Source organism: Dermochelys coriacea, chromosome 4, assembly GCF_009764565.3.
Source record: "Dermochelys coriacea isolate rDerCor1 chromosome 4, rDerCor1.pri.v4, whole genome shotgun sequence".
Lineage (NCBI taxonomy): Eukaryota > Metazoa > Chordata > Testudines > Dermochelyidae > Dermochelys > Dermochelys coriacea.
This window is the reverse complement of record NC_050071.1, coordinates 28,113,671-28,139,763: the sequence shown is the minus strand read 5'-3', so window position 1 is coordinate 28,139,763 and position 26,093 is coordinate 28,113,671. Positions and strand designations below refer to the sequence as shown.

The window sequence follows — 26,093 nt, the reverse complement described above, 5'->3', positions numbered from 1 at the left end:
TGTATTAAAATAGTCTCCCAGAGCTTCACGTTACTTTTAACTTATTTTTAGCACAGTTTTGCTTTCATCAGCTGCAAAGTAAAGCACCAGTATATTTCTCTCAAAGATCTTGTTGCCAAGCACTCTTCCCTTTCACCAGCTGCACATATATACCAAGAGGAGGCTTTCCCTTATGCTCTCTTCAAAGTCAACAGATAATACTAAATATATCTGTGTCCTGCCATCACCAGGCAAGTCAACACAGTCCAAGCCAAGTGAAGATATACACCGTTTCTTAGTATTTGATATGCAGCATGAACAGCACCTTTAATATTTTGCTAGGCCATAGGAACATATATGGGATTAATAGAAGTTCATTGCTAGTTTACTGTGGAGTTAGAAACAGTCGATTTTGTGAGCTAGAATATTTAATATTTCTCATCTCAAGCAAACAAAAGGTTGAGGAAATCATGGGAAGTACAGGGAAGGAAGTACTGAAAGGGGAGGAGAAGAGTACTGAAAAGGGAGGAGTGCTGAGGTAGGAGGGGAAACGGGAGTGGAATGAGGGAAATGCTAGCTGCTATTTAGGGCAGTGTAGGCTGCTCCCTGGACAGACAGACTTTTGTGGGCTGTACCTGTGGAGCTGGTAGCACTGCTGATCTGAGCACAACTCTTTGAGCCCAGACTCCTTCCTGAGAGAGACTCCAGAGGCGAAGAAGATGAGCACTGTGGGCAAAGTAAGACAAAGGTGTACGCTTGTTTGGTGCTGATTTCCAGTCCTCCTCTTTGATTGCATAGCATGGGTATATCTTCTCAGAGTGCTGTGCAGGTATCACGTGCTGCACTCTTCCTTTGCAGCAGTGACTAGGGTGCGGTGGGTGGCACAGAGAGAGAGTGCTCTGAAAGATCCCCATGTCTCCTGCTCGGGGCACTGTAGAGCGCAGTAAGTGGAGAGTAAAGTAAGGGATGCTGCAGTCCTGGTGTTCCCTTGATTTCACTGCGGATTTGCGGGGAAGACGGATCACACAATTGGGATGGAGAGTAGCAGGGTCGGGATGAGAGCAATACCCCTGGGGCTGCAGCATGGGGAATGGGCACCACTGTGCAGAGGAGCTCTTTCTGAAATTAAGATATACAGAAAAGGGTTTTTATTAAATCCAACCATAAAAAATTGGACTAGGAGAAAATGTGGCAAATCAGAGAATAGAGCACATTCCTGGTACATGCCCTGCCCCAACATATGCCATGGTTTCACTTTTATTCCCCGTTGTTTTGTTGTACTGCGTACCTGGTCAGAAGTATAACTGTTTCCCCAGAATGTTAGTATGCATTATAGTATATGAATGTTACAGATCTAGGGCTAAGTGCAACATGGGGTCCAATCCTTCAGTTTTTATTTCAGTATTATTTATTATTACATGTTTAGCGTTGACAATATACTCTGCAAACAGATTTCTGGCAAACTTGAGGCTGTACAGCTCTTAGGAGCCATTACATCCGAGGAATTGCTGAAATGCAAAGCACTCCACCCCCTCCAGCTCTGGGGAAAACCCCCCAAAACAATGTCCCATCCCTGTCCTGAGCAACACAAAAGCAACATATCAGCTCCTGAGAGTAATTTTACAGTCCTTTGGCACCTCTCTAGCAGCCCAATGGGACCATAGCAAGGACATGAATCTGACCCAATTTAAAGGGCCCCAAAGAATTTACACTCTCAGGGTCTGATCCTGAACACATTTATATGTCAGTAAGTTTATTTATGTGACTTCAGTGGGAGTGCTCACATGAGTAGGGTTATGCACATGCACAAGCGTTTGCAGGGGAAAGGTCTAAAGAGGAGACAGGGCACACTGCCAAAACTGGACGAGGAAGCAACTTAAGAGTTTGCTTCTTTTGATTTCTATATTATTTATTAATACTACAGTCTCAGTCCTCATGAGCATTGTTAAAATGTTATTCAGCGGTATCTCAATGAGGACAGGGTGGTAACCTGATGAACAAGGAGAAGATAGGGCCAGTGCATGCTCAAGGGAAAACTTCCTTTGACTTAAATGCAAGCAGGATTAGATCCTGACAGTTACACCTAATAAATTATTTTGCAAGGCACTCTCATTCCATTAATTCTATCCAAGTTCACATTTCTTCAAGAAATTGTACATTTCAGTAAAAATATAATACTAATAGGGAGAGTTATGATGAAATACTGGATGATGGCAACAAGAAAAAAAAATAACAGGACAACAATGGTTGCTAACTGATTGCAAGATTCCATTCCTGACAGTTATAAATATCTAGTTAATTGGAAGCCAAGAGGAATTCATTTCAACAAACTGTGCTTGAGGCTGTTCCAAAGTAAACCAGAACCCTAACTTAAATAGTTGTTAGAAGGGAAATTAAATTAGGACTGCTGTTGAGTTAATGTTAATTGTTCTATTAACTGAACAATTGTTCAGTCAGATTGTTAGATTATTCCCCTGAAACACCTCAGTAGCTATGTCTACAAAGCAGCTGAAGTTCTACAATCCAGAAAATATTGTTTTAATTTAGCTGTATATTTGAGCCCCATATCTGTTTTTTAAATTACATTTTAAGATTTAAATGATGAAAGGTAAATTGAAAGCCTCAGGTCTGGTCTACACTACAGAGCTAGGTCGAATTTAGCCGCGTTAGGTTGATTTAAAAATGACTGCGTCCACACAACCAACCCCATTCCGTCGACCTAAAGGGCTCTTAAAATCGACTTCTGTACTCCTCTCCGATGAGGGGAGTAGCGCTAAAATCGACCTTGCTGGGTCGAATTTGGGATAGTGCGGACACAAATCGACGGTATTGGCCTCCAGGAGCTATCCCAGAGCGCTCCATTGTGACCGCTCTGGACAGCACTTTGAACTCCGATGCACTAGCCAGGTACACAGAAAAGCCCCAGGAACTTTTGAATTTCGTTCCCTGTTTGCTCAGCGTGGCGAACTCAGCAGCACAGGTGACTATGCAGTCCCCACAGAATCGGAGAGCGTAAAATGTTTCTACGCTCCCCCTATCATCTCAGTCCCTGAGATTATTGCAGATTAGAAGGCGAAAAAACCACACTCGCGATGAACTGTTTTCCAAGCTCATGCAGTCCTCCCGCACCGATAGGGCACAGCTTAATGCATGAAGGCCAGGAAAGAATTAAGTGAGCGTGAAGAGCAGAGGCAGGACATGATGCTGAGGCTAATGGAGGAGCAAACAGACATGATGAAGCGTCTGTTGGAGCTGCAGGAAAGCCAACAAGAGCACAGACCCCTGCTGCATCCACGTATAACCGCCTACCCTCCTCCCCATGTTCCATAGCCTCCTTACCCAGATGCCCAAGAACGCGGGGAGGGAGGCTCCGGGCACCCAGCCACTCCACTCCAGAGGATGGCCCAAGCAACAGAAGGCTGTCATTTGATTTTTAGCATGGCTACAATAAGCAATGTGGCCTTGTCCTTCCCTCCTCCCCGACCCCACCCGGGCTACCTTGTCCATTATCTCTTTTTTTAATTAATAAAGAAAGAATGCATGGTTTCAAAACAATAGTTACCTTATTTGGAATGGGGGAGGGTGGTTGGCTTATAGGGAATTAAAATCAACAAAGGGGGCGGGTTTGCATCAAGGAGAAACACACACAACTGTCACACCAAAGCCTGGCCAGTCATGAAACTGGTTTTCAAAGCCTCTCTGATGCGCAGCGCACCTTGCCGTGCTCTTCTAATCGCCCTGGTGTCTGGCTGTTCAAAATCGGACACCAGGCGATTTGCCTCAACTTCCCACCCAGCCATAAACGTCTTCCCCTTACTCTCACAGACATTATGGAGCACACAGCAAGCAGCAATAACAATGGGAATGCTGGTTGCGCTGAGGTCTGACCTAGTCAGCAAACAGCGCCAGCAAGCTTTTAAACGTCTAAAGGCACATTCCACCACCATTCTGCACTTGCTCTGCCTATAGTTGAACTGCTCCTTACTACTGTCCAGGCTTCATAAGCCATGGGAGTAAGGGGTAGGCTGGGGTAGGTGTGACCGCGCGGTCCTGCCGGCTGGGAGAGTAGCCTGAGGCAGAAGCTTCCAGCTCGCATGATATTCCAGGCAGGACTGAATCTTCATGAGAAGAAAATTAAAGAAGAGAATGACCTGGAGTCTCTGGCTCCCATTCGGTGCTCTAAGAGGAGGATAGCCATGTCTGTTCAGGCGCCCCTGATCGACCCCACCAAGGTCTGCCAGGAACACCCAGGAGACGTACAATGGCTATCAGTCCTACTGCACCATCTGTCACGAAGGCAAGGAGCTGCTGCTGTGTAGCAATGCAGTACCACGTCTGCCAGCAGCACCCAGGAGACATATGGTGATGGTGAGCAGAGCGGGCTCCATGCTTGCCGGGATATGGCGTCTGCCCAGGTAACCCAGGAAAAAAGGCACGAAACGATTGTCTGCCGTTGCTTTCATGGAGGGAGGGAGGGAGGGGAGCCTGACAACATGTACCCAAAACCACCTGCAACCATGTTTTTGCCCCATCAGGCATTGGAAGCTTAACCCAGAATTCCAATGGGCAGCGGAGACTGCGGGAACTGTGGGATAGCTACCCACAGTGCACCGCTCTGTAAGTCGATGCTAGCCACGGTAGTAAGGACGCACTCCGCCGACTTAATGCGCTTAGTGTGGACATATGCAATCGACTAAAATCGGTTTCTAAAAATCAACTTCTATAAAAATTGACCTAATTTCGTAGTGTAGACAAGGCCTCAGATTCCTAATTTCCATCCAACCTAATAGAATCTGGATTAAAATTCTATATAAAAAGTTGATCATACCGAGATAAATATAGTCTGTCTTTTTAAAGTACTAACATAGCCCTCCATAACCATAGTATCTGAAGCCCAGATCCACAAAGGGACATAGGCACCTAAACCCCAGATTTAGGCTCTACTGCAACCCACAAACGCTCCTAGGGTGCTACTTATCTCTGTAGGTGCCTAAACTCACTCAGCACCTACATTTTTGCTATAAAAGTTCCCTAGGCGCTTAAGTTGCTACCTCTGGGCATCTGCACTACACTTCACTCTAGGACTCTGGATGCATATCTCATGCCTAAGCCCCAGCAGGATCCTCAAACCAGGTGAAGATCGGCATTCCCCAGCCTATCTTGCCTGTGGGACCTGATCTCTGGAATTTTTAGTGCACAGTAGCAGATCACATGGCCAGCGAGCGCATGGCATGCTAGTCCAGTTTGCCATGCACTAAATCGCCGCATGGACAAGTCTTTACTCTGTAACCTGGTGGCTATGGCACTCACCTAGGAGGAGGAAGACCCAGGTCCAGCCACCTGCTCCAAAGACTGTTTAATTATTTATCCAAAGTAGAGCAGCTTCAATTGGAGTCTGGCAGGCAGAACGACTGATTTAAATGACAGCAAAATCTGTCCCACACTGATGTGATAGAAACTGTTGGTCAGAGTCAATATCTGTGCGCCAGACAAGGGGAAATGTTGTCCCAAAGCATACAGACCCTCAGTTGAGATTGTGTTGTGTTTATTTATAAACACTGAAAATATAAATAAATCAGAAAATCTCCTGTTCAAGTGAAGCAATTCATCTTTCTAATCCTTTACACCCTGCACAGTTATCTGCTTCTCCACTGAGGGACACCACTTCTGCAGCAGAATCCTAGACTGCTGCATCTCAAGGGTGCCACTGTGATTTCCTCAGCCTCCGACCTCCCTACATTATTTCACAGTCTCAGTTCTGCCCAGTACACACATTGTACAGGACAGATTCACTCAGGCGGCCTTTAAAAAGTATCTTACTTTTATAAAAAGAAAAGGAGTACTTGTGGCACCTTAGAGACTAACAAATTTATTAGAGCATAAGCTTTCGTGAGCTACAGCTCACTTCATCGGATGCATTTGGTGGAAAACCAATGCATCCGATGAAGTGAGCTGTAGCTCACGAAAGCTTATGCTCTAATAAATTTGTTAGTCTCTAAGGTGCCACAAGTACTCCTTTTCTTTTTGCGAATACAGACTAACACGGCTGCTACTCTGAAATCTTACTTTTATAGGGTCCATTCATCATTGCCTCCTGTCAGGGATCTGGTCAAGCTCCCCCTGCGGGATACTTGCAAGACTGCTGTGAGGGGATCCAAATGCTGAACCTCACATGCCTTAGCTTGCTGGGGCAGGGCAGAGTTAAGCATTGTCCCTGACTTTGGGCCTCCTGGCCTGCACTCCTGGTGCAGACCTCGTATCTGACATCCCTCTTGGAGGTAGGGACCCTGCATCCAAACTGCTTAGGCCCTGAAACTAGTATATTCTCCCTCAATCCTCCCCAGCAGCTCTTGCACATTCCCCAGGATCCCACCCAAGGGTGAGCTTTCTGGTTTACAGCTTACCTCCTCAGGGGTACATGCCAATGAAAGCCAACAGACACACAGACAGGTTTTGCAGAGGATTCTAAACACCATTACTCTTTACGTCACCCGAGAGATACACCGTTCTATACAAAGTACTAAACAAACCTATATGTACAATTATTTGGGCAAAGTCCAGAGTCCTCTATGGAATCCAGGTTCCTTTCTCTACCCCCCATCCTCCTGCATATGGACTCTCTGGTCTCTCTCTCTCTGCCTCTAAAATGGCAGCTGAGAGACCCTCTTTTTATAACTTCCAGCCCCCTTTGGCAGGTGACCACATAACCCTACAAGGTGACATCATTGCCAAGCAACCTATCACTTTGCAAATCTGTCCTCACGGATAGAAACCAGGCTTTTGTCTCATCTGAATAAGTGATCATTTAAGATCTGAAGACTGACCCTGTATCATCCCTGGTCTGGTAAGTACATGCTACAGCCCTGTCAGCAAATGATCCACTGAGAGGCATTCTATGATACAACAATTTCATAATAGCAAGCAGAATTCATCAGCTGCACATAGACAGAGTCCTCAAATTGCCACATACTGCACCTTGTGCTTTCATCAACGGCAGTGCAGAGCAAGTGAAAAGTGGAAATAAAATGCTACCAAGACTTTGCTCTCAAATTGTGCTGATGTCAATGATTACACAAGTTGTAGGGAAACAGTCAATCAAGCCAATAGGCTGAAATTCACACCCCTGTACAGAAGGCCAGCACAAGGCCTACCCAACCACTTAAACCTCAACTCTGGCCTGTTGTTCCTCTGCACAGCTGTAACCCTAACTCCGTAGGCCTGTGCTGGTCCTCTGCACAGGGATGAATTTCACCCATATAGTTGGATTTTGCAATGGGTTTTAGTAAGACCGTCACAGTTCATTCCATTTTTTAAAAATTCTCAGTCATTTAAAATGATGCCAGTTGGCAGCTCTGATTTCTATGTTTCTTAGCTGGCTAAAAGGTGGGGAGAGGGGGAGGAAAAAAAAAGGTAAAATGTCATTTACAAAAAGTTCACACCTTGACTCACACACAGTGTCTTTTCTCAGATATTTTTTAGGACACAACTACCCAATTCAGGCTGCTCTAGTTAGAAGGTATCGGGACGCTGTTACTAGAAATCCTTCTTTTTAAATATCAATTCATAGCTTAGTTAAACAAATTCACTTAGAAAACAGGATCTCAGCCAAAAGTAACAACTTTAAATAGCTGAGGGACAGATTAGTGAATATTTCTAGTTGTACACGTCTTAAAAATAGAAGCCAAGACTGTCTTATAATATTTGTCAAAAGACCAGACTGAATATCACCTTCCCTTCCCAGTGCAGGATTACTCAGATTTTAGGCGACATCTTGGCAGAGCGGCCTTAAAACTGACAACCAGATACAAGTGGATTCTGCTGGTGTAGGTGAACCTCCACGGCAGGTAGGCTTGCTCTTGCATAGGGGGTATGTCAGGGTTTGGCCTGGGGAAGGACTGGGGCATGGCTAGAGCATCGTGTTCTCCAGATAACCCTAGCTGAAGAGTGGCTCCTGCCTTTCATTCATTCAGCTATTTTTGTATTTAAACTTCCTTTTTGCCGTTTGTCAGCAGTCAAAGTAACATGCTTTGTATATCTATGCCATATTCAGTGGCATGCTGCATTTTCACTAAAGTCTTCACAAGCAGGATTCTATGGGTTTCCATGATTCTGGTTCAGCTCAGATAATCGGCCCTGTCCTTCAGTTCTTACTCATTCAAGACATTTTGTCTGTGTCAGGACTGAAAAATCAGGAGCAATAACAGCTTCAGTAAGTGAGAAAGTTATTGTCATACTATGGGCCAAGATGTTACTAAAATCACAGATAATAATGAACACGTATGTTAGATGCTTACAATACTATAGATTTATTTCTAAAAACCTATTACCACAGACCCTGTTCTGTTTTATTATAACAGCTGCTCCTGGTATTATGGGTGCAGCAAAGCAGCTCATTTAGCACCAGTGTTCAAAATCCCAAAGAAAATTATTAGAGCTATTTTTCACATAATTTATCTGTATATATTATACTTTTTCAAAGATTCACATTTGTCCTCATCAGCCTGTGGCTCCATGCTTGGAGATTCTTCAAATGCTTAAGCTTTATGGAGGAATTACATTGTTGAATACATTTCAAACAACATAAGAGTTATTAGAAGGCCACATTCCTGTATCTTCACTCAGGCAAAACTCACTTCATGTCCATCAATGACAGCTTTGACTCACCAAGAAATGAGAGACACGCATGCTGTCCAACCAGGGGAGGAGTGTGGGAGGAAAGAGTACTCAAGCTGCTGTAACTTTGAACCCTTCGGATTTCAGCAGAAGTGAAAGTAAGCTGGTACGCCCCAGTACGGCGTACCGGCAAGAGCTGGTGTGCCGTACCGGGGTAGATTGGCTTCCCCAGGTGCAATTTAAAGGGCCTGTGGCTCTCAGCAGCGGCTGGAGCCCCCGGCCCTTTAAATTGCTGCCAGAGCCCCGCTGCCAGAGCCCTGGGGTAGAGATGGCAGGGTTGGGATGGCGATTTAAAGGGCCCAGGGCGGTAGGGGTGGCCAAGCCCTGGGCCCTTTAAATCGTCTCCAGAGCCCCGCCGCCGCTTCCCCAGGGCTCCGGGAGGCTCCGGGGACAATTTAAAGGGCATGGGACGGTACTGGCAGCCGGAACCCTGCTGCCGGAGCCCTGGGGAAGCGGTGGCGGGGCTCCGGGGATGATTTAAAGGGCCCAGGGCTCCGGCCGCTGCTACCACCCAGGGCCCTTTAAACCGCTGCCAGAGACCCCGGCTGCCGCTGTTTCTCCGGGGAGGGGGAAGGAGGCACTTGCCGGTACAGGGTGGGCCAGGGCTGGCTCTGACCTCCCCCAGCCTCCCCATCCTGAGAGGTGCACAGAGTGGCTAGTCCAACTCCTGACTTCACCTTAAGCCACAGAGCCCTGACTATAATGAAGTTCATACAGAAGAGCTGCCATGATCCATAGGGGCTAAGGCATAGCATGACAATGATCCTGGTCTCCCCCATCACCTACATGATGCACACAATTCAGGCTTGTTATGCTCTATTTTGCTTCTCTTCATCTAGTATCACATAGAAAAGACGAGCGGATGGACCTATTGCATTTGGGTCATAGTATTTATGATACTTCTGTATCAGAGTGGTGAGAATTAATGTATCTACAATGTAAATAACGTGAGCTGGAAACATAAAAGGGCAGATTAATAAAGATTGGAAAATTACTGTCATTCTATACAATGCAGATTATCTTGTATCTGAATTCCAAACTTGATATAGACCTCAACTTCAAGATGATTTTATATGGTATGGATCCCAATTCTGATTTCAGTTACACCAGCTTTTCTTCCGGGGATCATCATTCATAGATTCCAAGGCCAGAAGAGACCATTGTGATCATCTAGTCTGATCACTGTATACAACAAAGGCCAGAGAACTTCCCCAAAATAATTCCGAGAGCAGATCTTTTAGAAAAACATCCAATCTTGATTTTAAAATGGTCAATGATGAAAAATCCATCATAACATTTGGAAATTGTTCCAACGGTTAAGTCTTATCGTTCAAAAATTATGCCTTATTTCTAGTTTGAATTTGTGTAGCTTTAACTTCCAGCCATTGGATCGTGTTCTACCTTTCAGTGTTAGACCAAAGAACCTATTATTAAATATTTGTTCCCCATGTAACCAAGTCGCCCCTTAATCATCTCTTTGTTAAGATAAATGATGGAGCTCATGGAGCTATCACTATAATACATTTTTTCCAGTCTCTAATCATTAATCATTTTTGTGGCTCTTCTCTGAACCCACTCTAATTTATCAACATCCTTCTTTAACTGTGGACACCAGAACTGGACACAGTATTCCAGCAGTGGTCACACCAGTGCCAAATATGCAAGTAAAATAACCTCTCTAATCCTACTCAAGAGTCCCCTATTTATGCATCCCAGGATTGTATTAGCTCTTTTGGCCACCCTGTCACAGTGGGAGCTCACGTTCAGATGATTATCCAACAAGATACCCAAATCTTTTCAGTCACTGCTTCCCAGGATAGAGTCCCCCATCCTGTAAGTATGGCTTACATCCTTTGTTCCGACATATATACATTTATCTTTAGCCATATTAAACTGAATATTGTTTGCTTGGGTCCAGTTTACCAAGTGATCCAGATCACTCTGAATCAGTGACCTGTCCTCTTCATTATTTACTACTCCCCCCAATTTTTCTGTCATCTGCAAACTTTATTAGTGATGATTTTATGTTGTCTTCCAGGTCATTCATAAAAATGTTAAATAATATTGGATTAAGACGCAATCCTTGTGGGATGCCACTGGAAACACACCTACACAATTATGATTCCCGATTTACAGTTACATTTTGAGAATGATCAGTTAGCCAGTTTTTAATCCATTTAATGTGTGCCATGTTAATTTAATATCGTTCTGGTTTTTTAAATTAAAATGTCATGTGGTACCAAGTCAAACATCTTACAGAAGTCTATCACATTAACACTATTATCTTTATCAACCAAACTTATATGTTTACCAAAAAGAAATATCATCAACTTAGTTTGAAAGGATCCATTTTCCATAAACACAAGTTGATTTGCATTAATTACATTACCCTCCTTTAATTCTTGATTAATCAAGTACTGTATCAGATGCTCAGGAACTATGTCAGGCTATAATTACCCAGATCACCCCTTTTACCCTTTTTAAAAACTGGCAGAACATTAGCTTTCTTCCAGTCTTCTGGAACTTCCCCAGAGCTCCAAGACTTACTGAAAATCAACATTAATGGTCCAGCGAGCTCCTTAGCCAACTCTTCTAAAACTCTTGGACCTGCAGATTTAAAAATGTCTAGCTTTGGTAGCTTTTGTTTAACGTCCTCTATAGATACTAGAGGAATGGAAAGAGTGCTATCAACACCATATGATGAGAATATATCATTTGTTTTTTCCCCAAATGCAGAATAGAAATAGTTATTGAACACTTTTTCCTTTTCTGCATTATTATTGATAATTCTACCATTTCCATCTAGTAAAGGACCATACATTATTGTCAGGATTCTTTTTGTTCTTAATATATTTTAAAAGCTCCTTATTCTCCTTAATTCTGTTAGACACAGATTTCTCCTTGTGTCCCCTTGCTTCCCTTATCAATTTTCTACAGTTCCTAACTTCTGATTTATAGTCATCACTATCAGCCTCCCTTTTCTTCCATTTGCTATTCATTTTTATTATTTTTTATTTTTCATTTATTTAAATTGAATTATTCTTGATTCACCCCAGGATGAATGAGATCAGGATCTTGCTCTTTATTTTTCAAAATGCACTGTAGAGAGTGCAATAAAGTAAAATCTGAAATGTACTTATTCCTTTCCAAGGTTATTAAATGCAAGGCAGCCATTGCCTGGGAAGCAGGGAACCCCTTTTCTATTGAAGAGGTTGAAGTCGCCCCACCCAAAGAATATGAAATTCGAGTTAAGGTAAGTCATCTAGATTGGCATTGGTGTAAAAGTGGAGTAGCATAGCAGTGAAGGCTATTACGTTTGAAAGAAGCAGTTAAGATTCACCAATATATCCTGGCTGTGCAAAGCAGTCATAAACATAAACATAGTTTAAAAGCCCATTTAAGACGAGTTGACAGGTGTTTTGTATTTCTAAAGTGGGGCAGAGCAGCCAGAACGTACTGTATTCTCTAAATCACACCAAGATGTACATGCAGACAAAATTTCATGAAAATCAGATTTAATTCACTTTTGTATGTTGCTTCTCAACAAGAAAGAAAGAAAGAAAGAAAGAAAGAAAAGAAAAAAAAAGAGAATGGTTGAACATTTTGTGATTCCTTGTCTCCATAAAAAAGGGCATTCAAATGTTTATTTTCTGCTGTATATGTTGCAATGGTTGGGTTGTGCAAGACCACAACATTAATGAAGTTCCAGTGCTTGGTATTATCAAGGCAATAGCTCAAATTTCCCATCAAACTTGGTGGTATTGCAATGGTAAGAGCAGCTCTCTAATTTGATTCAAGTCACAGTTGTAATTCTCCATTATCAACCTACAGTGTAAATGTAAGAGTGTTACTCCCTTACAGATTGTTGCCACAGGGGTATGCCGTAGTGATGCTCATGCTGTAAGCCCCAGTTTTAAAGAGGGTCTTTTTCCAGTCATCCTGGGCCATGAAGGAGCAGGAATTGTGGAGAGCACTGGACCAGGAGTGACTACATTTAAACCAGGTACTGAGATATTAGCTATACCATTGAAGTGTCAGGGCCTTATTTGCCATTCTGACACAAGGGCTATCTGTTGGTGATGCTCTGTTGAAGTCAATGATTTATACTGGTATAAACTGCTGAAACCAGTGAAAAACCAGGCCTTCTACTAGAGTAGAAGTTTAGTTATAATTAAACTTCGGTGGTTATACGTTGTGGAGGATAAAATGCAACGGGATGAAGCATTTTGTCTCCAAAGTTATCTGTCATGCCAGAAGACATGGCACTAGTAAATGCGTTTAAAAAGAGTGCACATAAACTGTCCTCCTACACGCCCTCCTGTCCCCCCCCATGTGACTGGGGATATGATTACTCTCTGTAAATACATTGCAGAGGAGGAGGATAAACACCAGGGAAGATGAAGAGTTATTTAAGCTGAAGGACAATGCTGGCTCAAGAACAAATGGGTATAAACCAGCCTTGAACAAATTCAGGCTGGACATTAGAAGAAATTTTCTAACCATCAGAGGGCTGAGGTCATGAGACAGCTTCCCAATAGGAGTTGTGGGGCAAACAACTTAATTAGTTTTAATAAATAGAGCTGGACAAATTTATGAGTGGGATTGCATGACAGGGCTGCTTGTGATGGTAGGGGGCAAGGCTCAGCAGCCCTGATTGTCCTTCCATTTTGTCTTATGTTCCTAAAATCTCATTCTTTGGGACTCATCCCTTCGGGTCAGGAAGGGATTCCCCCCTCCAAGTTTATTCGGAGGGATGGGAGTGTCTCCTTATTCTGAAACAGCAGAGATGGCCGCAGCTGGAGATGGGACATTGAATAGGGTGGGCTAGTACGCATTGCCAGTGGCATTTCTTTTTCTTTTTTTGCCTTCCTCTCCAGCATGGGGGGGTAGGTCACTTACTGGAATCATCTGGGTATGATTAATCAGTTCCTTGCTATTGCAAGAGCCTCAGGCACTGGTGTACCTCAGTCCTTCAGATTCTCTGCTTGTAGCACATAATAGTTTAGTTTCTGGAGGGCTTTAATATTTTGGTCTAATTTTGGTTGTTGGTGGGCTGTGATATACAAGAGGTCAGGCTAGGTGATCTGGTGGTCCTTTCTGGCTTTGATCTCTAGGAGTCTGTGACAAGCAGTAACTCGGACATAGCTAATGGAGATACGTTTGTAGTTGTTTAGGATTTGAGAAGGAAAGACCACAAAGCAATTCACAGGGATGCTGCTGGAGAGATGTCCCCTTCAGTTAGTGTATATAGAAAGAACAGGACAAAATCTGCAACTGCAGAATAAACTAGCAATGGAAACTTATGCTACCTGGCCAAAGAAGTCTCAGTGTATTTAGGTCGAACAGACTGGCCTCCACTGTTCCCGTTGCTGAAACACCCAAGTTCTATCCTTTCCTTCCCCCTGCCCATATATATATATATATATATATATATATATTTTTTTGTTTTGGTTGAAGTCATTGATCAAGAATCTTCTCCACTCACAAGTTTGAAATAACAGCATCTGAAATTGATGCCCTTGGGGCTGGTTGGCAACAAGTGATTGATGAGTGTCACCAGGGCTGTCACTACTCCCCAGATCCAAAGCTAATGCTGCCACGCCCAGTCTCAGGCAAGGAGGTTTATTCTTTAGAGAGAGGTTAACAAACAAGCACAACACAGTCCTAACTCGGCTCTTGGCCCCAGGCTTCAGGGCCCCAGCCTCCGTCTGCTCTGCTCCTCCCAGAGCAGCAGCTACAAGGCCGTGTCCCTGGCTCTAGGGTGACCAGATAGCAAGTGTGAAAAATTGGGACAGGGATGGGGGGCAATAAGCACTTATATAAGATAAAGCCCCACATACTGGGACTGTCCCTATAAAATCAGGTCATCTGGTCACCCTTCTTGGGACCCACCACAGGAGCTAGCTCCACTCCAATACAGCTTCCTCTTTAGGGCTCAGCCTATCTCAATCCTTCCTTCTCCCTGCTGCCTATTAGCAGCCCTCTATAGGCCCAGCTGTAGCCCAGACCTCTTTAATTATCTGTATTGGGCTTACCTGCTCCAGTCCAGGGCACTGGTCTCAGTCTATTCACAGAGACCAGCTACCCTGTGACAATGAGCAAAGCAGGTGACTCTTCCCGCTCCCATCCGATGATCAGCTGTTGTAATGCAGTCAGGCTTTCCCATTCCCCTCTATAACCTCTGGGGCACTTTTTTGGTGTTGTTTTTGGGGTGGAGGTTGTTTTGTTTTTACACAGCAGCACAGTGATGCAACCTTCTCTTTTCTGGCTTGCTGCATCACCACCCTCAGTTCATCCAAAATGTGGCTGCTAAAAGTATCTTCTTTGCCCGCTGATCTAAACATCTCAACCCCTCTTTGAATTCCTCCACTGTTCCCCATGTGCCTACCAAAGAGAATTTAAACTTCTTGTCCTCATCTTTAAGGCTCTACCCAACTCAGTTCTGGCTTTCATCTGTCTCAGCCCATGTCTCCCTCCGATTATGCCAGTCTCTGTGCCTTGTCGCTGTCCCACTCCCAGCTTTGTGCTTTCCCCCATGTTGCCCAAAATACATGGAATGCCCTTCTCATTGCAGCACACCAAGCCACCACCTCCTCACTCCTCAAAGTCTTTCCTAACCACTCCCAAGAAATATGCACTGGAAATCAATTAATAACTAATAATAAAACTCACTCCCTTTTGTGGGTTGCCCAGTGCATCCTCTTTCGTCTGTATATACTCTCCAGGACAGGGACTATTATTTTGTGTTTTGTACAGCACCCAGCATGCTGTCAGCTGGCCTGCCATCACAAGGTCAGTCGACACAGTCCCAGCCTGTAAGAGATGTACAGCTGTTCCCGTCTCTAGTATGTGAGGAAGTATAACAACACCTGGATTATTATTCTGCGAGGCTATGTCACAGAATCACTTACTGCATGGAAAATAGCCATTCAATGTAATATGGAGTAAATAATGTTGTTAGAAATAGTGAATCATGTGAGCTAAAATATTGAATGTAATATTTAACATCTCGAGCAAACCAGAGGTAGAGTAACTAACAGAGAATTATCAGAGGGGTAGCCGTGTTAGTCTGTATCCACAAAAACAACGAGGAGTCCGTGGCACCTTAAAGACTAACAGATTTATTTGGCCATAAGATTTCGTGGGTAAAAAAAAAAATGAGTTTTTTACCCATGAAAGCTTATGCCCAAATAAATCTTAGTCTTTAAGGTGCCACCGGACAACAGAGAATTAGACATATATAGGGCCTACAGGAGTTCCAAGAAGGGAGAACTTGCAGGGCTGGGCCTATGAGACTTCGAAAAAAACAGCAGCAAATTTTGTAATAACTTTAAACAAACAAACAGTATCTGATAAATATTGATTTTTCTAGGTGACAAGGTTATCCCACTCTACGTCCCTCAGTGTGGCCAATGCAAGTTCTGCTTGAATCCAAAGACCAACCTTTGTGAAAAGATCAGGTAGGAATTGCAAATACTGTATTTTACCTTGCAGGGAGCAGTAGGAGAGGCTTTTACATTGGGCCACAGCTGGAGAGGGGCTGAGAGGCAATCATGGAGGCAGTTACAGTTCCATGATTCTCTGTTCAGCTTCATGCTGGGGACTGCTCTAACTTTCACAGGCTGGGATAGACCATCCACTAACTGGAAGTAGCTGGAGCACAGTATGCTCTAGCCATGCCTTATCCCTCCTGCCCCTAACATGTCTCTTACACTGGGATGAGAATGATGGTATAGGAGCCAGCTACCCTTCTTTATGGGTCTCCCGCCATACCAGGGAAAGACCCTGCAGTGGAGATGCAGCGGCTTTCCTCTCCCTTTTTGTGCCAAGAGGAGTCAGGTCAGAGAACACTTCACTTTCTAGTCATCTTGCTTGCCAGACACTTAGAAAGTGTAATGAATAAAATACTTGTCTTTGCCAGCTTTTAAATCCAAGTGATAGCCACAGGAGATTTATTCTCAAGTATCTAGCTAAAATATCTGACTGTTTGGAGCCAGGTGACACACTAATCTAGCAGAACATCTGGAGACCCCAGTTAAAATCCTTGCTCAGGACAGACATGAATGTGAGTTTGATGGTTGGTCTCCTCCTAAACTCTACTGTTCATATTCCACAAAGACCAACCCACCATTTGGCAAAATTGACAATCTTTGTTCAAGTGCAGCCCATGACTACAGTAGCAAAAGGATAGTGAGTCAGAGTAGAGGGACACTGACAGCAGGGGACAGTGAAGTATAAATTCCTTTGTTGTTGTCATCTCCGTAGCAAAATTAAAACACCTATTTCTGATCAAGACCTGATGCCTGATGGTACCAGCAGGTTCACCTGCAAAGGGAAGCAGATTTACCACTTCATGGGGACTAGCACCTTCTCTGAATACACCGTTGTAGCGGAAACCTCTCTTGTCAAAATTGATGCTGCTGCTCCTCTGGATAAAGTCTGTCTGATTGGCTGTGGATTTTCCACAGGTTATGGGTCTGCCCTCAATACTGCCAAGGTGAGCTAATTAAGACCCAACTCCTACTCACTGTATTAACATGAATAGTCCCTTTGATTAGGAACTTTTGCACATGACTGTAATGAATTCAGTAGGTCTACTCACATGAAAAAGTGAGCAGTATTGCCTCTGAAGGTTAATTTAAAAAAAAAAAGAATATGCTCTTCTGGAACATTAGCTGTAACCATTTTATATTATACATACATATATCTGTATGCATAATGTAAAATAATTTAATAAAAAAGTTTTACTCTGTGTATTGTGACTGTAGTTTTATACAGCAGTTTATATAATTTTTAAAATCTTTAGTACAGTTTTAGTTTTAAAAAAAAACTGTACTTGATGGTTTATATACAACCTCAGTTTCAAGTTTCCACATTTCTGGTGTTAATTACTGGTAACGAACACTAAGCCAACACACCAAGTTCCATTTGAGAGGTGTGGTCTGAGTGAGTCATGAATCAAAGGTCTTGATATTAAACACCCAAGAAGTGGATCATTTCTTATGTTTTTCAAACAATAAAAAGGATATGGCCCCATCCAACTTGTGCATTTGCTGTGGTTTATTGACATGAGCCGGAGATCACAGACAAACATTTAGAAAGCTCCTTTTGTCTTCAGAGTTCTAAAATCATTTCCTAACCTTTCTTATTATTGCAGGTGGAACTTGGGTCTACTTGTGCTGTATTTGGCTTGGGCGGAGTCGGCCTGTCAGCTGTCATAGGCTGTAAAGTTGCTGGAGCTTCTCGGATCTTTGCAATTGACATCAACAATGATAAATTTTCATTGGCAAAAGAGTTAGGAGCCACCGACTGCCTCAATCCTCAGGATTTCAAGAAGCCCATTCAGGAGGTTATAACTGAAATGAGCAATGGTGGTGTTGATTTTGCCATTGAATGCATCGGTAACATTGCTGTCATGGTATGTGTCATGTTCTTCTGTACCGAATATGGACTGGTCACAGAGCTTGATTATGCACACCAGATGTGTTCACCGTAAGATCCTTTACTGCTCTGCCAGGTGTGGCTAAGGTTAGCTTTAAATAAGGTATTTTACACACAGTGCCACCTAATAACTGAACCGTATAATACAGTTTAGCATTCCATTACAGTATGTGTATTTTGGTCTAGGTCTGTGCTCTGATACAGTGGTAATAGGTGTGATAAGAACACTTATGTAACTCTTCTGCCCGTCAGAGTTGGCAGCAACAAGGGCAAGGTTCAATATCTAGGGGTTCCGTTTCAATAACACAATGCAAAACCGGCTCGAGCCCCCATCCAGTGACCTGGGACAATTACATACCACCTCCCTGGGCACCTCTAAGAGGCAATACTTCCCCTCTCGCAAGCACAGAGTCTGAGTATAGCAAAAGCCTTTTAATAAAGGAGGGAAACAATGCGGCATTATGTTGAGGAAACACCACAAACAGGATTCATAACACAAACCATGAGCAAAAGACCCACCCCCAAGTAAGTTTGGCAGTGTCTTTTCCCCTCAGGGTCTTAAATCCAGCCATCCAACAGTCGCCCCTCCCACAATTTCTGTCCTTGGTCAGTGCAGCCCCCAGAGTTCAGAAGTTCATCTGCAGAGTTTTCCTCCCAACCTGGGTGGAAGTGGGGGGAGGTATGGAGGGAGCATCTTACATGCTCCGCTGCTTGGGTCGATGGCCGATTCCCACGCCTCTCCATGGGGTTCTGCTGCAGTCTTCACTGCCAGCTGCGCCTCTCCTCCAGCCACCCAGCTGGCCGTTCCTCTCCACTAGCCGTCCTGCTAGCCACTCTTCTCCGCCAACTGCCCTGCTAACTGCTCACCAATACGTCTTCAGGCCCCCTGCTTAACACAGCTCCCAGTGATTTCAGCTTTAGTAACTTCAGCTCTTTAGTAACTTCAGCCCTCAGTGATGTCAGCTATTGGGGAGGAGGTGGGGGGAACCAGCGCTGGCACACTCAGAACCACTAGCCCAAAGTAGGTCTAATGCTTAGACCTAGGAATCAGTGATTTCAGCATATAACAAGCAGCATATAACAAGACTCCTAATGGAGTCAAAATTAACTCTGTTATTACACAGTGGTGAGAGGTTTCAGAGTAGCAGCCGTGTTAGTCTGTATTCGCAAAAAGAAAAGGAGTACTTGTGGCACCTTAGAGACTAACAAATTTATTAGAGCATAAGCTTTCGTGAGCTACAGCTCACTTCATCGGATGCATTAGTGGTGAGAGGAGGGGTCAACATAGTTTAGGGCCCATAATGCCAGGTACACATACCTGTCCCTAGCCTCTCTTGGTTCACTGGGCTTTGGAACCAAAGTCCCTTGCCTAGCGAGTGCTATTTAGTTGAGGGCAAGTCCCTCCATCATAAAATGCCAAGTACAGTTCTACTGTCCTTCATTCCATAACCAAGATAACAATACTTTATTACTCCTGCCCCAATAACAAAGAGACTGGGAGTCCCACAGTAGCCAAAGTGACTATTTGGGCAAGCAGTCCCATCGTGCTAGGCCGGGTGGGTGTGCCCATGCAAACGAGATCAGCTCCTGAAGTCCTTTTCCAGAACTCACCACCAGATGTCAGGGTAGAGCTCATTCTGACTCTGCTTACACTTAGATGGGATAAACAGTCGGATATAATGAGATTGTTGTTTTTATTAAAACAGACAGTAATCATTCATTACAATTAAATACCCTCCAAGTGTTATGTACTAAAGATCCTCCCAATAACTGTCTTCCGCAATGGCTCTTCTTCCCAATATGGTACACTCCTGACATTAATAGAATAAAGCTGCTAACATTAAGTTTCTGTGGGTTATACGGGTGCCTTTACAGAGGTTACTGAAGGGTGCACTTCCCTAGCTGCAACTTCCTGAGGTGTTGATTCTGAGGCAAGCAAAATGTCCCAGCTCACGAGGCACCTGTTGTTGCTCCATGCTTTAATGGAGAAGGGGAGACCAGCCCCTTTTCTGGGATGGATTGTTAGCATGGCCTTTGCTGTCAGAATTCTCCTATTCTTTCAAACCTGAAGTACAAGGAACAAGATTGTTCCTGGCCCCTACGCAGAGACACAAGAAGGTCCTTGTTCCCTCTTTCTCGCTCCCTGGTACCTAGCTCTGTACAGGTTTGTGATCTAGCAACATGCCTTAATCTGGCCACTGCATCATATGGAAAGCCAAAGGCAACCTCGCCTATTCCCACTAGATGCCAACTCAGACACTGCTCATCCCGCTGTTTTGGAAAGAGAACCATATAAGCAAGCCATTACATAAAGCATTTCCATTCAGCATCTTCTCCAGTTCTCACTAGTTGCCCCAATCAACAAGGTCTCCAGATCAGGCTGCAAATCTATCACCTCAAAGTTTAATTTCCAGCCCTCACTAACACAGATTGAATGTAGGTTCTCCTCATCTTTATATGTTTCCCCCAGTGGGGTGCATCCAAAGTTATCCTATACACGCTTTTGGAATTGTAGAGATTCATATGGTGCCATTTCACAAACCAGAAATCTTAAAAAAAAAAAAAAAAAATTATTAAATTACTCAATCTTTTTTCTTGGTAATTATTTACTAATTACTAACTTCTTACATCCTACTTAACCCATGCAAACTGGTACCAAGTTTACCACAGAGCTGCAGCATTTATCCCATCACCCAGCAAAAGTTTGGATTCAGGAGTTAAGAAATCATGGGATAGCCTCTATAAACCAAATTACTGTGTCACATGAAGTATTATCATTTACAAGAATATGATTCCAGTGCCAAATTTTGGTTCTGTTCAACCCAATGAGAGTATTGTCATGGCCTTTATTGGAATCAGGATTTGACTTTTAAAGTAAATGAAATAAGACTGAACTACTAAAACAAGCATAATACTGTAAAATATCAATCTTTTAAGACAGGTGATCATGGTATTGTTCAGGTAAGACTAAACACAGTACTGACACAGTACTTTTTGGAGGGCATAGAGTTCATGCAATCTTTCTGCATAATTATGTTAAATCAATCTTACTTGTTTTGCAAATTTTCAGATCACCTTTATGTCTAGTTGAATTGCAGTAGTGGGGAGGGGGATCTGTTTCATCTTTTCATTTTATGCACCTTTGAACACATTTATTGCCATGATGAAAACTACCATTTTTCCTGTGCTTTGTTTTCTGGCAATTAGCCAGTTTCTGATCCATGACAGTAATTTACCTCTTACCCCATGGCTAGCATCTCAGTCCTCACTCAAACTCCCATTAAAGTCCATGGAAGTTTAATGAACTATGAACTGAGTAAAGGCCTAAAGTCTGATCACACAAGCAGTAATGTGCCCTTTAAATCTGAGTTTGCTTTTTCTTTCAGAAAGCTGCCCTGGAGTGCACCACAGTGGGCTGGGGAACTTGTACAATTGTTGGAGTGGCTCCGGGTGGACAATCAATCCCTGTTTCTCCAATGCAGCTGATAATGGGAAAGAAAATAAATGCCACTTTCTTTGGAGGTCCGTTTTCCCACATAGTTTAGCCATAAGGCAGTGGGAGGGTGGAAGAACAGTTATATCCATCTCATCTAAAATATACAGGTTTTAGAGTGGTAGCTGTGTTAATCTGTATCAGTAAAAACAACAAGGAGTACTTGTGGCACCTTAGAGACTAGTAAATTTATTTGGGCATAAGCTTTTGTGGGCTAAAACCCACTTCATCAGATGCATGGAATGGAAAATACGGTAGGAAGATATATATACACAGTACATGAAAAGATGGGAATTGCCTTACCAAGTGTGTGTGTGGGGGGGGCTAAAGTCTAACGAGATAATTCAATTAAAGTGGGCTATTTCAAATTAGGCCTGAATAAAGACCGGGAGTGGATGGGTCACTACAAAAACGAATTTCTCCAAGTTAATTTCCCCCTACTGTTACTCTCACCTTCTTGTCAATTGTTTGAAATGGGCCACTCTGATTACCACTACAAAAGTGATTTTTCCTCCTGTTGATAATAGCCCACTTTAATTGAACTGTCTCGTTAGAACTGACCCCCCCACTTGGTAAGGCAACTCCCCATCTTTTCATGTACTGTGTATATATATCTTCCTATGGTATTTTCCACTCCATGCATCTGATGAAGTACGGTTTAGCCCACGAAAGCTTATGCCCAAATAAATCTGTTAGTCTCTAAGGTGCCACAAGGACTCCTCATTGTTTTTTCTAAGATATACAGTATTTCCCAAAACATGATGGCAGTTGTTTTGCCACCACATTTGGGGAAATATGAACAAAAAATTTAAAAAAGACTGTCTACCATCCAATTCAAGAAAATTAATCTAAAATTGCACAATCTATCCCCCTTTTCAGACAGCATTCTTGGAAGCCAAGCTGTTTGCCATCTTGTATTTTTATAGGAAAAACAGAATGTTTCCATACAAGAGAGAAAACATAGCAGTGAGACATTACACAAGGGGAGAATGGGGAGAGGTATCTGGAGTTGCTGGATCCTTTGAAATTTAGAAATTCCAAAAATTGCAAGCCCAAAGTCTAGTATATTCCCCCACTATATATGCTGTGAATCACTGTAATTATGTTCATCAGAAAAGATTGTAATTACTGGTCTGCAGAGAGCACTTCACCCCTGGGCTTCACGCTCCCTATTGAACCTTGGATCAAGTTCAAGTTCATGGCCCTACCCTTCAAAGATTCCACTGGCAGATCTATCTGACAAACTGCATCTTCCTCCACCACAAAGATTCTTCGTGATTATTTTCAGAAGCACAGTTATCTAACAGAGTCAAACTCACGAGAACTGGAGATTGAGCTCTCTCAGCAGTCAGCCCAGGATTGTGGAACTCAATTCCTGTAACAGTCAGGATGATTATGGATCACTGCTTTCAGCTTCCAAAGGCACAAGCCCATCTCTACACCCTACCTGCCTTCAGCAATAACAACAATTAACACAACAAGCCAAGTAACCAACACAATTTAACTTTCAGTGTCACAGGCAGGGGGAGAGAGCCACAAGACAAAGAATCACAGGAGAAATTCACCATGGCAGAAGTCCAGCACAAGGGCTATTCACCACTCACACCCTCAAAGCAAAGCTTACGTGGGACTGAACTGGTGCACAAGCCTCATGCTGGCCCTCTGCACAGGGGTAAATGTCACCCACTTGATTACTTGGTCATGGTCTTTTAAGGCTCAGATGCCACAATGATGAACATGAACATACATCAGGAGTCTAAATGGCCATTAAATAAGTTATACCCCAAAATCAGATAAGGATATTATTTATATTGTTGTACATACAAATATGATCAAACTTGTAGATCTTCAAAAACAAATTACTATCCTAAATTATACAACTAGTTTTAAAAGAGGTGGCTCACTTCCTAACAGATTAGAGAGACCAGGCTCTCCATTCTGTGAAATGAAGTATGTGAATTACCCCTTCTGAATTGATGACATTTTGCCTACAGTTTTGTTTTTCTGTGCCAAATCCGCATTGACTTCAAAGACCATTCCACATATGGAATGAGAGTAAGCTATGACTTTAAATGCTTTTTAAATGACTGACAGCTCCATAAACTACAACCTTGCACACCTCATGGTTTAAGCAAGAGAGAGTCTTAAATAATTGTTCTGAACTTAAATTAATTTCCATGTATATTCTCCTAACTGAAAACTGTCGTGCCACTTGATAATTTAAAAAAAATTTAAAAAGTTAAAAAAAGTTTAAAAACCCTCACAGGAAAAAATGTTCAAGTTGAGCACGGATTTCATGACCAAGCCACTGTTACTGTCCTCTCTTCATAAAAAATACAGAAGGCTTTTTTCACTCCCTGGGCTTTGCCAGGGAATACGAGCAGAACCAGGATGCCAGCTGCCCTCCGTAGTGGAAAGTGCAACAAGAAGGATGACATAGGCTGCCTGCATCCTCACTCCCCCCCAGGGAACCTGGAGGCAGCCAGCACAACCCAAAAATTGTGATGGGCCTGCTTAGGAGAGGGCATAACCTAGAAAATGTGCTGCCTAGAAAATGCGCTGATCCAGAATATCTCTTGGGCAGCCTTTGGGGACAGAGGTACCTTCCGTAGTTTCCTGGCATAAACTAATGCTGGCCACTCCCAGTGGAACTCAAGGGGAGAATCACAGTGCAAACATCTTCTCCTGGAAGTCAATCTCCCCAAAGACACAGTTGCAGGAAGGTGTAGATTGCACTCCCTCCTGGGCCAGAGGAGGCAAATCAAGCCCACTTAAGAATGACTTTGGTCTTTTCAATGAAGTGCTGACCTCACATGTACCTCCCTGGCTAATTTCCTGTTCCTAATCCTGAACCAAAATTATATTTTTTATGACCTAGTTATGTAAATACAGCCTGTTTGATTTGGGGTGCTATATGCTTTGTTGCAGGTTGGAAGAGTGTAGATTCTATACCAAAGCTGGTGTCTGATTATATGGGAAATAAATTCAATTTGGATGCCTTGGTGACATACACTCTGCCATTCGACAAAATCAATGATGCTTTTGATCTTATGTATGAGGGGAAGAGGTAGGTTGTTATCAAGGAATTAAACCAGCCTTATCTTGCTGATATAACACCTTTAAAACAAAACACCATTTAAAAACCCAGCAAAAACCTTATTCCTGCTGCTCACTTAGCAAGCGCAACTGACAGGGTGATCAGACAGTGTTTTCAAGGGGCTCCCACAAACAGTTTCCTAGTCAGCCCAATGTATCAGGAAAGGGTTCATGTACTTCCACAGAGGAGGGTAGAGGGATGGGGAAATCTACATTTAAATAAAATACTTTCTTATAAACAAAACTAAAAAAGGAGGTATCAGCACTGAGCAAACAAACCTTTTTTTTTTTTTTAAGCTTTTAAGCTACGCTTTTGCTGGAAATATTTATACTTTCTTCCCAAGATATATACTGAGTATATTGATAGCATAGCACTAAGTTCAACTTGTGTAATTTGAAGGGTGCATATGAGGGGATATTTTAGAGGGGCCAGGGCCACTGCCATCTGGTCCAATCTGGCCTATTGCAAAAGCCAAAATTTGTCTTGCCAAGTATTTTAGTGATATTCCCGTACAGGATTATGTTATTTGTGGCACGGACAGGTTTAGCAAAGGGCAGGTTACTCCATCCAAGGCAGAGAAACTAGCCCAAATTTCCCTTTCCCTGTGGGGACAATTTTAAAAGGAATCCCAAACATCCCCTGCACCCCATCACTGCGGCAACCTTTGAATCATAGCACTTCACCCTCCCAGCACAAGAATAGTTCTGCTAAATTGGTCCACAACTGACAGAGATGGGAATGGCGGAAGTTTAAACAGAAGCAGCCACAGAAGGTAAAAAACGAGTGTTGTCCATACGCAGATGCTATGCACAAATGTTAAATAAAAAGTTACAAATAAACAATGTTGATATATTTTTCTATTTTCTGTTTGCAGCAACAGAACCGTCTTGGTTTTCTAAGGATTCAACTTAAATTTTTGCAGACTTCCACAGGAATTTGAGCCTTATCCTCAGCCTGCCTCACCGCTTAATGACTCAATTATCTTTTATTTACATATTCCGGAAAGTGCTTATGTTCAGTAAGTGACAATATCGAATAGGTAGGAACTAAAGGTCACAACAGACAGTAGCTATAAACACATAGATATAAGTGTTGTGAAAGTGTATGATACCAATACACAACATTTATACATGGATGTGCAGACAGCGAGTCACTTTAGTGCAACATGCTTTTTTGCTAACACTGCGATACATTATTTTTTATTTGTATACAGTATCTAATCTCATGAAATAATTAACTATATAAAATGTGTTTCCTAGTTTTTATGCCAAGAGTTTTCATTCCATTCCATTTTTGTTGGCACCGTCTTGCAAAAAGACTAAAAACAGCCTCAAAGTGACTAAGCATTAGATCCACAAAGGGACTGAGCCTTGTGAAGCCTAACTTTTAGGTGCTCTGCCACCCAGTGGC

General features: G+C 43.0%; 2 protein-coding genes across 2 annotated transcripts in view; one reads left to right on the top strand and one right to left on the bottom strand.

The window, feature by feature from the left end:
* Positions 1-115: 115 nt before the first annotated feature.
* LOC122460070 overlaps positions 116-26,093 on the bottom strand; it is a 33,144-nt gene continuing 7,166 nt past the window's right edge. The window contains exon 2 of the mRNA XM_043513968.1: positions 116-1,098. Coding sequence (XP_043369903.1) covers positions 564-1,098 — 535 coding nt within the window. The 3' untranslated portion in view covers positions 116-563. The remainder of the gene's footprint in view (positions 1,099-26,093) is intronic.
* Positions 588-25,941, top strand: LOC119854546 (all-trans-retinol dehydrogenase [NAD(+)] ADH4-like). Its single transcript, XM_043513967.1, has 9 exons — positions 588-716; positions 11,804-11,905; positions 12,514-12,655; positions 16,025-16,112; positions 16,918-17,149; positions 17,810-18,070; positions 21,480-21,615; positions 24,515-24,653; positions 25,558-25,941. Exons 1-9 carry the CDS (start codon positions 699-701, stop codon positions 25,580-25,582), a joined length of 1,143 nt encoding a protein of 380 aa, XP_043369902.1. The 5' UTR covers positions 588-698; the 3' UTR covers positions 25,583-25,941.

What these genes read in the sequence shown, in the direction of transcription:
- LOC119854546 (XM_043513967.1), top strand. An exon ending in AATATGAAATTCGAGTTAAG is followed by an intron (nt 11,906 to 12,513) that starts GTAAGTCATCTA and finishes ACTCCCTTACAG; the next exon opens with ATTGTTGCCACAGGGGTATG. An exon ending in CTGCCCTCAATACTGCCAAG is followed by an intron (nt 17,150 to 17,809) that starts GTGAGCTAATTA and finishes TTATTATTGCAG; the next exon opens with GTGGAACTTGGGTCTACTTG.